Source organism: Pholis gunnellus (genome assembly GCF_910591455.1).
Source record: "Pholis gunnellus genome assembly, chromosome: 7".
Classification (NCBI taxonomy): domain Eukaryota; kingdom Metazoa; phylum Chordata; class Actinopteri; order Perciformes; family Pholidae; genus Pholis; species Pholis gunnellus.
In genome coordinates this window covers 10,413,105-10,425,963 of record NC_136533.1, presented here as the reverse complement: position 1 = coordinate 10,425,963, position 12,859 = coordinate 10,413,105, and the positions used below count along the sequence as shown (strand labels likewise).

Sequence of the window (12,859 nt, the reverse complement as noted above, 5' to 3'; positions counted from 1 at the left end):
CATTGCCACTGTTGGTTTGCTGTCACCAAAGAAGGTAATAGTTCTACTGCACCTGACAGCCCCTTATATAGAGACTTTTTTTTTTTGCTCACGTCTTCTGTCGTAGTTTGAACTTAAGTTTTATTGCCAAGACATGGGAAACATGTGCTGAATGGATGTCTGACGCCTTTCACAAGTCCAATATAATCATTCCACATCCTCATCGCTTGATTGAACAAATATGCACATTGATTATGAATTTGTATTCCTAGAGGAATGGGCTGCAATAAAAACTGTTTCGATGACAGTGTGCTCCTTTTATTATATTAAACATGTTCTGTAATAAGTAGTTTCTTCTGGATGAAATTTGTAATAAATCAGCATCAGAGATGAGAACACAGATTTCATTCAAATTTAACTTTTTAATGAAATGAATAGAACTTAGCAGCCATGATACCTTGATATGAGAACTGTGTCGAACAGGAAATAGATGGGTTTTTTTATTATTGGATTATTGTCCAACCGTGCCACACCCAGCATCAGCTGGGGTATGCTTGAGCACACAACACTGCACGGGATAGACAGGTACTGTATGACTATGAACAGCCCCAGTGTAAACAATGAAAACATTACACTGCACTTTATAATGATATAATAATAACTAATAATGATCATGATATGATTCTCTATACCCCTTTGTTAAATAGTTACTGCAATCTTTATTAACAGAGCCTGAGAGACCATTTATGTATTGTTTTGGTTATATGGTTTTATTTTATTCATGTTTTATTTATTTAATAAGAAAATACACATTCCAATTCAATAGTCTGAATACTCTTAGGAAGTTCATTGATTTTGAAAAGGTGTACTTGCATTATTATGTTATTATATTATCATACATCGGTGTCCTTAAATGGTCTTAAAATGACAATAATATTGTTTATTGCAATCATTTCTGGGACAATATAAAAGTAGTTTTGCAATATTGGATGAAGTCAAAAACATAACCTTGTGAGTTAAATTTAGAGACAGCATCAGTCTACACGTGTTTGAAGGTCTAACGTAACACTGATTTGGGGGAAACAATCTTTATCAGTTAGTCTACTTCTCAGAATCATCCTCAAGAAACATTGAAGCAGGTGTTTAATAAAAAATCTGGAGCATGTCAGATTCTGTAATGTTGCAGGGAAGAAAAAAAACCATGATGTCCTCGACAAATATGAATAACATGTTGTTACAGGTGAGGTATTAGAGCTCTACTGACAGACTAAGCCTTAACACTACAGGTCACCAGCAACAAAGGTTTTCCACTCCCGTCGAATATATAAGGTGTTCTTCTAATAATCCTAATCTTTGCTTTGTAAAACCATGAAATATGTTCATGCTGTTTTAGATTTTCATTTTTTACTATGTTGTGACAAGATGCTATAATGTTAACCTGGTATTACTATTACAGAATTCTGATATTAGTTTAAGATGAAGGGAGTGTTTGAGTTCAACAAAACAATGTATTCATTGATTCATTGATGAATGCTTTCTAGAACTATTGTAAAATGAACAAGATTTGATTTGACATTGAACATTGGTCATCAGAGATATTAGGGTGAAGCTGAATTGTAATCCATTCATTTGTATATTTCTGAATATATTACAGGACACAATGAGATGTCCAAAGAGATGAATTATTATTTTTTCACCAACATTTTTTTTTTTTAAACCTAAACTTTCAGAAGAAGTCTGTGACATTTCAACTTTTGTAAAAGAGCAATAGCTGTAGGGCAATGTCACCCAATAATGTCCTATATTTACCTTCCCCAAGGAGGTTATGTGTACATGGGCCGACGAAATACCCGTTAATTTTGGAGCGGATCCAAATCACAGGGCGGAGGTGGATACACAAATTATATTTTCACTTTGTCATATAGGATATGACCTTAATAGAGGTCTGCGCCTCCTAGTTGAACTTTTAAATGTTTGTTTTAATTATCTAAATTGCATCTGAGTCATAAATAACAGGATATGCAGCTGACTGTCCGACTACATCCTTGTTTACGGTCAATCAAACTTGACGTTTCAAGGTGTTAGTGTTTGTGTTGGGGCAGTACATTTGTTCACATCATTTAAAAGTTGGAAACTCCTTTAGAGACAATATTACTCCACCACAGATTATGATCACTCATCAACGGATGTTTGCACAGATTACTCAGAATTTTAGCAATACTTCAAGCTGGTGGGTTGATCTATTCAGCCTCATCACATCTGTTTACGCATGTGGCATTTGTCTTATCTTTTCCTTGGAAACGAAAGTTATATCACATGTACTCAATTACCTTTTCAGTAGACGCTTATCCAAGTGCAAACAGGGCTTTGGACCACTCCCACAAGGGGACAGCTGCATGATGAGTAAAGCGTGTTATTCCTGGCTGACATACCGTGTTGATTCAGGGAGGACAAATTATCTCAAGGCAGTTATGATCAGAGGTGAGACACCTTTGGACATTTTGCGATCCGTGTTGACATAAAACTATTTAACATTCAACACTGTCATCATTTCTCCTACAGCAAACTGACATAGAACAGTGTTTCTGAATACACAACAGGATTTAAGATGAGGGATATCTGAAATGTAAACACAAAGTGGTCAAAAACAGTCATTTGCTGCACTATTTTTTACACATTCAATTACATATTGTAATAAATTCTAGTTTTAATTTGCAAGATTGATAGTTTCTCTATGGGCTAAAACACACTCAAAAGTTTGATCAATATGACTTTTCTAACAAGAGCTGTCTCTAACTGTTTGGAGAAGGAAAGGTTCTGTTCTCTGGAAAGCATGCAAAGACAACACATTGTGTGTGGTGTGACAACACACAGTACCCACCAATGTCTACAGTCGGCATCCTTGTGAGATGGTTTGGTTGAAAAAACATTAGTGCATTATTAGTTGCGCAATCATTAGCAGCTGATGCTAATACTATTGTCAACATAAGGGATTCAACTAACAATTATTTTCATTATTATATTTTGGAATTCCTATTTCTAGCCCTTGAGTCCAATCCTGTTTCACACGTTTTTAGCGTTAACACAAACATGGCAAATTAATTACTACAACTCCTCCATTCACCTCACCTCTGGAGGTGACAGATGTCTCCACATCTGAGCATAAAACATGACAAATTGTGTATGTGTGGGTGTGTGTGTGTGTGTGTGTGTGTGTGTGTGAATTGATTGGTCAGATAGATAGTGGCCCTGGATTATGGCTCGTAAAAAAGATAAATATAGCAACGGATGCTCTGTCGTCCCCGCTACGCACTGCAGGTGGCAGTATTCATTTTAACTCGAGGTGGTCTACCACAGGAAGAAGATCGCGCAGAGTGTACACAATTCGCGCATGCGCATCCAGTTACTCGTTCTAAATGGAGGCTGTTTGAAATGTCGCCTGATAACTGCGCCGTGACATGCTGGAAAAAAACAACGCATGCCGTGACATATTGCATTTGATATTCACCAGTGAGCTACGTTTCCAGAGAGCGGTCACTATGGGTGAGTTGACTGTTTGAGTGTGAAAGCTAAACAGCAACAAAAGAGGAGTTTGCATTGATGCTAAAACGAGCTTGTGCCACTTGTTTGTTGCTCCCCCCCCCCCCCCCAGACTGTAGAGCTGATGGTGCTGAAGAAGCGGAGAATGAGAGATCCTCTTCTCCAACTGGAATACAGAGTCCTGCAATGGACCGTAACCCATCACCGCCCCCAGAAGCAGGCGATGGAAAGAGTGGCGGCGATGACGTGGACGCGATTGGAGACACCGTTTACAGCAAGCACTGGCTTTTCAGCACGCTGACTCGTCTCATCCATGTTGGTTGGCTGTTATCACTCATGTCACATTTGCACGCAATGTCTCAAATCGCATCTGTACTGGAGATCAGGCGGCGACGACTGACTCTGATGTGCAATTATTTTCTTGACTTGACAATCGCCTTTCTGATCAGCCAAGATTAGATTAGAGACCACAAATCAAGTCAGTGGTGATTAAACATCTAGTCATGTGTTGGGTCATGTCTTCCAGATGGTCACTGAGCATTCGGAGGTGAACTCTGAAGGTGTGATGCAGCTCCCCGATGAGGATGAGGAAGACCTGTGCAGAGTCTGGGACATGGCCATGGATAAGGTCTTTATTTGTGTCCCATCGGTCAGGGTTTTATTTGCCACCCTGTGTGTCTTCTGTCGTTGTCACTTTAATGTTGCAGCGGGTATAGTTGGGCTCATTTTAACTACTTCGTATACTGCTTGGAGGCTTAATCTACAATAATGCATCATCAAATATTAGTTGATTTTATTTTGTATTAATAATCTAAATCAGCAAAGTAACTTACTTTGCCAAAGTTGTGCATTATTGACTGGCAACATGTTGCGATGCTGGTATTGTTTAATTAAATGATGTAGTTTGTGGGGCTGTTACACTGACGGGTGTTTCTGTCCAGACTCAACTGGTTGGACTTCTCTAAAACACACTCAGGGATTACTAATGAGTGTTTATTCACCACCTGTGTGCAGGATGTGGCTGGTTTTCTGCAGGAGTTCAAAGCTGCGGATGTCCTCCTCGGGGTGATAGCCAAATCTCGTTGTCCACGTCTCACAGTGAGTGAAATTCCTTTATATATATATATATATATATATCTATATTATGTATTTCATTTTTGATCATATATTTGTGGGCTTTCATCATTCCCATCACCAGTTTGTTCTTTTGCTTCTCTAGGAAATTTGTGTGGGAATCCTTGGAAACATCGCGTGCTTTCCTGACACTTGTTTGGCTCTGAGCCAAAATGAAGACTTAGGGTGGGCAAAAGTCATCATCTGTCGTTTTTTGTAATAGATTTTGTTCACTGTTGTGTTTTTGTTTTCATTAATGCAACTTCCCTGCGTGTCCACAGTGCTGTGCTGTTGCTTCTGCTTGGAGATACAGATCCTCCAACCCTTCTGGAAACGAGCAGGTTTGCATTTGCTATCCTGCAGACATGTGTGTGTGTGAGAGAGAGAGAGAGACAAGTCTTCATCTTTTGTGATGATGTTTGCAGATTGCTGCTGACCTGCGTCTCTCAGAAAGACGTCTGTTCCCTGTGGCTGCAGCGAATACGACAGCAGACGTCTGTGCGCTCCAACCTGTTATTCATCATGTGCAGTTCTACCAACAGTACCATGCTTTTACTCAAAACCTTTGAATAAGCTGATAACGTGTTACTTGTGTAGAAAAAGGAAACCTCTGTTTGACATACCAAGATGACTTACATTAAGTCAAAGTCCCTGTAAGCTGTTTATCTTAAAGGCTCCCTGTGGCGTTATTGACAAGGGAAATGCATTCAGCACATTCGTTAGAGCTCAAGGCTACACTCTGTTGAGTAACACTTAATGAAAACATACCTGTAGCTTGTTTACAACAATCAAACCACCTTTAACCACTTCACTGTAGTCTGCTTTCTAAAATGGTTCTAATTGGTAATACCCTGTGTGTTTTACAGCTGACCTGCTGGAGAAGGTCGGAGAGCTGCTTGACAAACTGTTTGACCTCGACGAAGAGTTGATGAAGAGTTGGGTCACAGATCAACAAAGTGAGGAAGAGCAGGAGGAAGAGGACGACGGCCAAAGCCGTCTGGATGTGGCCCCGTGTCTTCTCGAGGCAGCGAAGCAGCTTAGGTAAATATATGGCGCTTCTGATGTTGGTGATTTACTTATTTGATGCTCAGTATTCAACAGTATCAAATTGCTCTCACAGATCAGAGAGTCCGAACGGCTTAGAGGTTTACCTTCACGCCCTCCAGCTCCTCACCACCATAGATGAGGGCGTTCAGACTTTGGGTAAGAGCGATCGGCACTATAAATGTTGAGTTCAGCGATTAGCACATCATTTCAGAAGTTAAAGGTGGCCACCGTAGTTCTCGGCTCGGTGAAATGACACGGAAGATTGAAGGAACCTCTCAACAGACAACGCGTTGTTCATTTGTGCCTTCCAGCTGCCCCCGATGGACCCGGCAAAGCAGTGTGGGACTTTGTCCGCGACGTTGTGTGTGAGGACCTCTGCCAGCCAACTGATCTTCCCGGTGTCCTGCAAGAGCAGAAGAGCATTTTGGTTCAGGCGTTTGCTGTGCTGCAGGCCCTTTATAGGTGCCAGGATCAGTGGTGCAGCAGAAGCGACACAAGTACGTTTTGTAACAGAGCCCGGAGACGTGCCTTTTTGAATGTCGCACAGTGAATGTTGAGTTAGTGGTGGCTGTAGACAGGCCCCACCCACAGAAATGTCTGGGCCCCTTGAAAGGGAAATGGGGCCTCCCGAAAATCTGTTTCGTTCATATCAACACATGAGCATGCTCTCCCTCTCCCTCTCCAACTGAACACATACATGGAAACTGAGAGAGACTTACTCGGGCTTAGCATGGCAAGGACATTCACTCCAACCTTAGCTAATAGCTCAGGTCATGTGACCGAAGGTTAGTTTCGTACAAAAAAAAAAAGGCTTAATGTTCAGGAGAGGGGTTTTCATTATGCAACAGGCTACACTTTACTAAAGCAACAATACATCCAATGCTTACTCTTTGTTGTTTTAATAAGTAAATATTTTGATTAAAAATAGAATGTGGTTATCATTGCTTATTATTCGGATGAACTTGATAATTGCTGGCCTCCATGGCCCCCCCCCCCCCCCTTATTTGCTGCCCTGGGTGTAGAATATCTGGTATTTTCAATAGATGCAATTTTCTGATATACTAGTAGTTTTCTAAGCTGACCCACAGGATCATGACTGGGGCCAGTCAAAGCATTTTTAAATGTTGCATTATGCAGGGAAAAATCTGATATAAATATAATGACGATATAAGTGTTTTGTGTACATACGTTGTGTCTGTTGACTCCAGGTCTTCCCCTTATTGGAACTGTTTTGCGAGTGCTTCAGTACCACAGTGAGGACAAAGATGAAGGTCCCAGCAAAGAAGGCTCAAAAGATGAACAGCTACAGACTCTAGCAGAGATCACAGCTGAGTTTCTAGCTGACATCTGCATTCAAATTCCCAAGGTAATAATACCAAAGTAACTGTTAACTTTCCTGTTGGATCAGATTGTTTCACTGAGATTCTCAAATTAAATCCTTCTTCTTCTTCTTCTTCGCAGGCCACCGTGTCAGATTTGTTGAAGAACGGTTACCTCACAGAGAAGACGGCTCTCACAGCTGCGGGCAGTTTACTTCCCAACTTTAAGACTTCAGTAAGTGCTTTCTCTGCTTTCTCCCAAATGGTTACGGTTTAATCAGATATGTATCGCACTCGCGTATGGAGCAACTTCAATCATCCTGTCTGCTTTTTACTTTTCATTGGTTATTGTAAAATCCTAACTCTTCCCACAGAAGTGTCATAAAAACATAGTTTAAACCTGTTAATCCAGTATAAAATAATAATGTATCATGTTATGTTATTACTGTTGATGTGATTAGTTGAAAAAAGTAAATCGACAGGAAATGTTATGTTCTACGAGAAGTCCTGTATTATCAGATGGATGGTTGAAGCTTCTTCGCAGCTTTTTTGAGTTCTATGTATTTAAAATATCAGGCTTGTTTTTAAACTTGTTATAGACTCTTTGACAAATAGATTAATTGATTCAAGTTGATTACACCTTGAATTTTCTCTAATAGCCTAATCCTGTGCAAACTGCTGCCCTCTGTGCCATTGTTTCATAAAAGGGTTTAGGATTTATTATCAGGTAAAGACGCGCGATGGACTGCCGGCTGCTATCGACCAGCAGCTCCGGTGGAAAATAAACATCATGTTTCCACCCCGCCCTTCTTCCTCTTGTACAGTTTCAGCACCTGCAGTCCATGCTGTCAGAGACAGATCCCCAAATGGCAGACATGGTGAGGAAACGGTTTCCTGTCTGAGGCAGCAGCATATCAGTGTTCAGCACTCATCCAGACTCTCATCACTGCTTTTTATAGCAGCCTCTATTTCCCCTCCAAAGTCGTATTTTTGGATTTCCATTGGAAAGTCTAAACGAGGATGTCACACCATCACGAGTGACGGACAGAGTGACGGAGACTGTTTATTCGAGTCACACTCAATTGTGTTTCTGTTTAAAGTGTTTTATTCTGTGTATGCTATTTTTGTATTAAACAATTTACAGTCTTTTGATAAAAAACTATCTTTCTTTCTCATTTGTGATTAGTTGCTCTTACTAAAGTCCTCGCTGACAAAATGCATTTTGGGTATTTAAGTTTTCTTTCTGAAGAAAGGGTTAGTACAAAACAGCTAGACGGCTTTTATGTAATTTCTGGAAAATGAAATGTCGTTAAATAAATTTAAATAAGTAACACCTACCGAAATGAGAGTTTTAGTCCACAATAAAAAAAACCCTCCATTGATCTCTACATAGGCCCATAAAAGGCCCCAGCAGGAAGTCCCATCTTCCAAAATACCTTTTAATCTACTGAGCATAGACTCGGATACAATCTCTTCTATTGCATGTACTCAGCCTTTAACTTAAGTTGAAGCTGTTGTCCAATGACTCAAAATAATTCTGCAGACTAGTCATATCTCACTGAACATGTACATTTTGATATAGTTAGTATTTGAGATCTGTCTCCTAATTAATGAAATATAAGTCAGAGGGATTGTTGAAACAGTGACCCAGGATTTCCACGACTTTGATACAGAATGTTCTCACTAATGCACATTGCCATATAAAATGTAGTCTTCCTGGTGTATGATAATATCGACATAATATATAAACTTACTAATTGTTCTGTTTTGGCACTAAGATCATCAAAGTCAGCGTTTTGGTCGAAGGCCACAACTGGGTATCCAAAGATCATTTACATGTAACTTTGTATTTATTTAAAGACATGAAACACTGATAAAAATGAAGATTTTACGGGAATATTGTACATTTTATCATAAAATACTTACAGAATAATTTATGTATTTATATATTTTTGATAATTAGTTTTTTGCTGTACCTTTCTTCTGTCCTTCTCAATGTCTCCGTCACACATACACCATATGTCAATGCGGTGAATGCTTTCATCATTTAATGCATCCATCACAATGAATATTATTTGTTCCTATTTTTTGTATGATAAAAATGTACATTTCTATATCAGATGAAACTCCATTGACTGTGTATTGAGTCACCTTTCCAAGCATATGAGTAATGGTACCAATGCTGATGACAACATCAAGTGTTTACCAGAGGGTGACAGTCACTCGGTAACGACAATAAAATTAGATGAAAGGCTCGAGCCTGGCAACAACGATCTCATTTGGTTTCCAAATGCACCGTTTCGCCCACTCATGGAGAAGAGCAGGACAACCTGCATGCTTACGAAGGCTCTGTGAATATAGCAGCTTTTTAATTAAAGCTTGGATTGATATGTAGAACACTCTTTCTAATGGAAATCCCGAGATGGTCAGAGCGCATGAGAGAGATCACCCTATGGGGGAAATAAAACCCTGTCTTTTTATTCCTTCTTCTATCTCTGGACACGATCTGAACCTTGACTAGACTTGTGATGCACATAGTAAGGCCAGTGCCTTAATCTGAGAGTCACGTCCTGTTTGTGCTGTAAACGGTGAGAATGATGTCGATGTAATCATGCTTGGCCTTTCAAGATTGCTCGTGGCCAGTGACTTGCACTTTGTTGGGTGCTCTGTCTTCAGGCCGCGCTGCCAGGCGTGTTATGTCACAGAGATGAGGTTGAAGCCCAGATGTTTCCTGCTGCCCTGCCACACTTCATTGTCAGTCTGCCAGTCTTCACTGCAGCTTGATATGATCTGACTCCATGCACACGACACGGCAGGTCGTTCCTCGTGCGGTCGGCGCTCTGTACACTTGAAAGGCGCTGACGCATGTCACGCCTGTCTGACGCTGATGCTGGATGTCAGTTCCTTCTTTTTTCTGTTTACCTCCGCCTACACAACTCGCTGTTCTTGTAGATGACCTGACATGTTGCCATTATGTGAAATGCCTTCTATTTTTGTCTCACATTTGTGTGAAAATTCATATTTGGCACAAGTCCTTCTGTAACTTGGAAATAATATTACATAAATTGTCACTTGACATACCCATGAATTGGATAAATGTATAATAATTTTAACATTCGTCTAGGGGTTTGGAGGTAAATAAACAACTCTTTTGTAAGAAAAAAAGAAAAAAAGAAGAAGAAAATCTTGGAAAACCTTAACCTTTGATAAAGTAGGATTAAAAAGCAGTAAAAGTAATTGAACTGGAAGACAGTCTGTCATTCAACATGAGCAGAATGTTTTCTCACGTATTCATGCTCCGAGACGGGGACTGGCCTTCAAATTCATGTATAATTTTGGCTGGATCATCTAAATGAAGCCCTCTCGAGTGTGTAAAAAACACTGATGTAGTACCTGTTGCTGGGCGAGCAGGAGGAATAATGAAGGGATGAAGAATGCGTGTGCAGTGTCACATTCGCTTTGATTCCAAGGCCCGGCCCATTCACAACCACCTGGTCAAGACATGTTCATAAAGACGCATGATGCTATTGGGTGCAATCAAAGCCCCCTTCAGCTCATTTCCTGAGTTCTCCGGGCTTTCTATCTCTTGTCAACAGAATCACAATGAAACTTTCCTCTTCGTGAACCCTGAATATCAAAAGACACTGACGTCTCCTGCTCGCAAAAAGTGATGTGGTGACGTTGGTGTTTGCGTTTTGCCTTAACTACCTGTTCTACTTCTTCAACCGCCTTATCTGTCACGACGTTGTAATGATAAACTGGACAGAAAGGATGCTATACAGTGTACAATCTTTGTCAACGGCTGTGAAACATTTTTCTCACATTGTGACCTTAGCAATCTCATGTATGCCGAGGTAGAACGGTTGTTTATCACCAAATATCATAAAACATCCTGAAATCAATAAAAGTGTTGATTAAAAATCTTCTTGAATTATTGTTAATACCCAAATAAAGAAAAGGTGGAATAAAGACTACTTAACTAATTATACTATTAAGTATGAAAGATGAATGAATGTGATCATATGTTTAACTGAATCTACGTTTTTGTCTGCATTGAAGGCCTTAAATTAAACTGCTTCCTTCAATGTGTAAGATTTTTAACAAAACTCTCTTTAAATGTTACAAGCGTGACTTTTGATAAAAAAAAACTCTAATAAAATTATACTGCATTATTAATAAAAAAAAAATTGCTTTTCATAAAGAACACTAAAACTGATTATAATATATTCTTAAATTGAGTTTCCAATTGCTTGTATTGAGGAAATCATATGGTAATAAGATATAAATGCACTAGAATAACATACCTCTTAAATGATCCCCTAACCTAATTCATAATCAAATTAATCCAGATTAAATTGAAAGACCTTCAGTGCCCTTTTTTAAATCTCTATTAAAAAAATGTCATTACTTATCAGGTTTCTATTTTAAATGTGGCAGGTGTTTATGGGCGCAGCTCTATCCTGTCCATGTCCTTGTGTACCGTTGACGCCTGTCACCAAGTGGCATATGCTGTTGTTTGCTCTGCAATGACAGAATTGAAGCTAATTAAAGAGACGTAGTGTTGCCACAGGAAGTGTACGTAAGCAGACCATTCACTGCTCTGATGAGTTAGTTGATCAAACAAGGTTCAGGATCAGGTGAAAGACTGTAACTCTATTGATAACGTGTTGTTAGAAGACCTTGAATTCCCTGGAAATTCAATAACACCAGTTTGGAATGGAAAGGGAGACAACGTCCCACTCTAGAACCACTGAGACCTTTCTTTAGTAGAAATAAAACATATTTAAAAAAATAATAATTAATTACTATCATAGATTAATTTGTGCATTAATGTTAAAGTATGTTAACTATAAAAATAGAGTGTGAATGTCATTCAGTACTTCAGCTCTTGGTTGCTAAACTAATATGGCTTCACACAGACAACACAAGTATAACTATTAGTGTAGCATTTATGTATCTCCCAAATGCCCAGTGAGATGTAGAGCAGTTTTAATACATCCTAATGCTCATGTTGGGCAGTTTCTTAGTACCAGGGGTGAGATTAGCCAGAGAGATCTCTTGCAGCTTGATACTCAGACACTGTGAGTAAATCCCTCTGATTGAAGTGAACATAACTGGGACAGACTGGCAGACACGGTGAAGCCCTCACACGCTCGGATATGTCTTACACGCAGCATCTACACAAACCTACAGAGTGATTAGAAATACGAGCTTGTGCAATGTTTTAAAAATAGAAAAATAAAACGTGCTAGGAATTAATAATTGTAACTTATTCCCGTTCCTCCAGTTTGGTTGCCTGGTCAGCCTGGCAGCCCTTCAACAGCCTTTCCAAGACTGGTTTTCCTAAAAAGTAGATTATGTTTCACCAATGACATGTGTGTGACTGACTGCAATAGATCATGTGAGCCTCAGTTACAGTCAGGAGGAGCAGGAAAGCTCCTCCTGACTGTAACTGAGTTCAGCTATAACTAAAGAAAAATGACTATAAGGTTTACAGTACATGCACATGTATTTTAATAAATATACAAATAAAACTGTTTTAAAGAACATACTGCCTAACCTTAAATATTTTTGCAAAGTATGTTTTGCCCAATTTATAGAATAAAATGTTAAAGTATATATCTGCTATAGTATAGACGGACTACTGGTGTTTACGATTTTTTATAAACACATAAGGTCAGGCCAGGAGAGCGAACCACAATGAGCCATTATATTCATGTTGCACACTCTGACCTCTGTCAAGGTACTTGATGGCTTAAAGCATCTCAAAGCTCCAGTGTCAATTACCCTCTGAAAAGCGGGGCAGACACGTAACGAGCCATATCACATTATCAATAAGAGTTTAAACTGTTTGAACATAC

At 39.4% G+C, this 12,859-nt stretch overlaps 1 protein-coding gene across 1 annotated transcript; it reads left to right on the top strand.

Moving 5' to 3' along the window:
• Positions 1-3,381: 3,381 nt before the first annotated feature.
• Positions 3,382-8,142, top strand: saal1 (serum amyloid A-like 1). Its single transcript, XM_079162415.1, has 13 exons — positions 3,382-3,522; positions 3,632-3,834; positions 4,046-4,147; positions 4,534-4,617; positions 4,739-4,818; positions 4,914-4,973; positions 5,058-5,173; positions 5,499-5,673; positions 5,753-5,835; positions 5,991-6,176; positions 6,888-7,045; positions 7,141-7,233; positions 7,823-8,142. Exons 1-13 carry the CDS (start codon positions 3,438-3,440, stop codon positions 7,898-7,900), a joined length of 1,503 nt encoding a protein of 500 aa, XP_079018541.1. The 5' UTR covers positions 3,382-3,437; the 3' UTR covers positions 7,901-8,142.
• The last annotated feature ends 4,717 nt before the right edge of the window (positions 8,143-12,859 follow it).

What these genes read in the sequence shown, in the direction of transcription:
- saal1 (XM_079162415.1), top strand. Translation starts at nt 3,438, where the DNA reads ATGCTGGAAAAAAACAACGCATGCCGTGACATATTGCATTTGATATTC. An exon ending in GAGGCAGCGAAGCAGCTTAG is followed by an intron (nt 5,674 to 5,752) that starts GTAAATATATGG and finishes TTGCTCTCACAG; the next exon opens with ATCAGAGAGTCCGAACGGCT. An exon ending in TCTGCATTCAAATTCCCAAG is followed by an intron (nt 7,046 to 7,140) that starts GTAATAATACCA and finishes TCTTCTTCGCAG; the next exon opens with GCCACCGTGTCAGATTTGTT.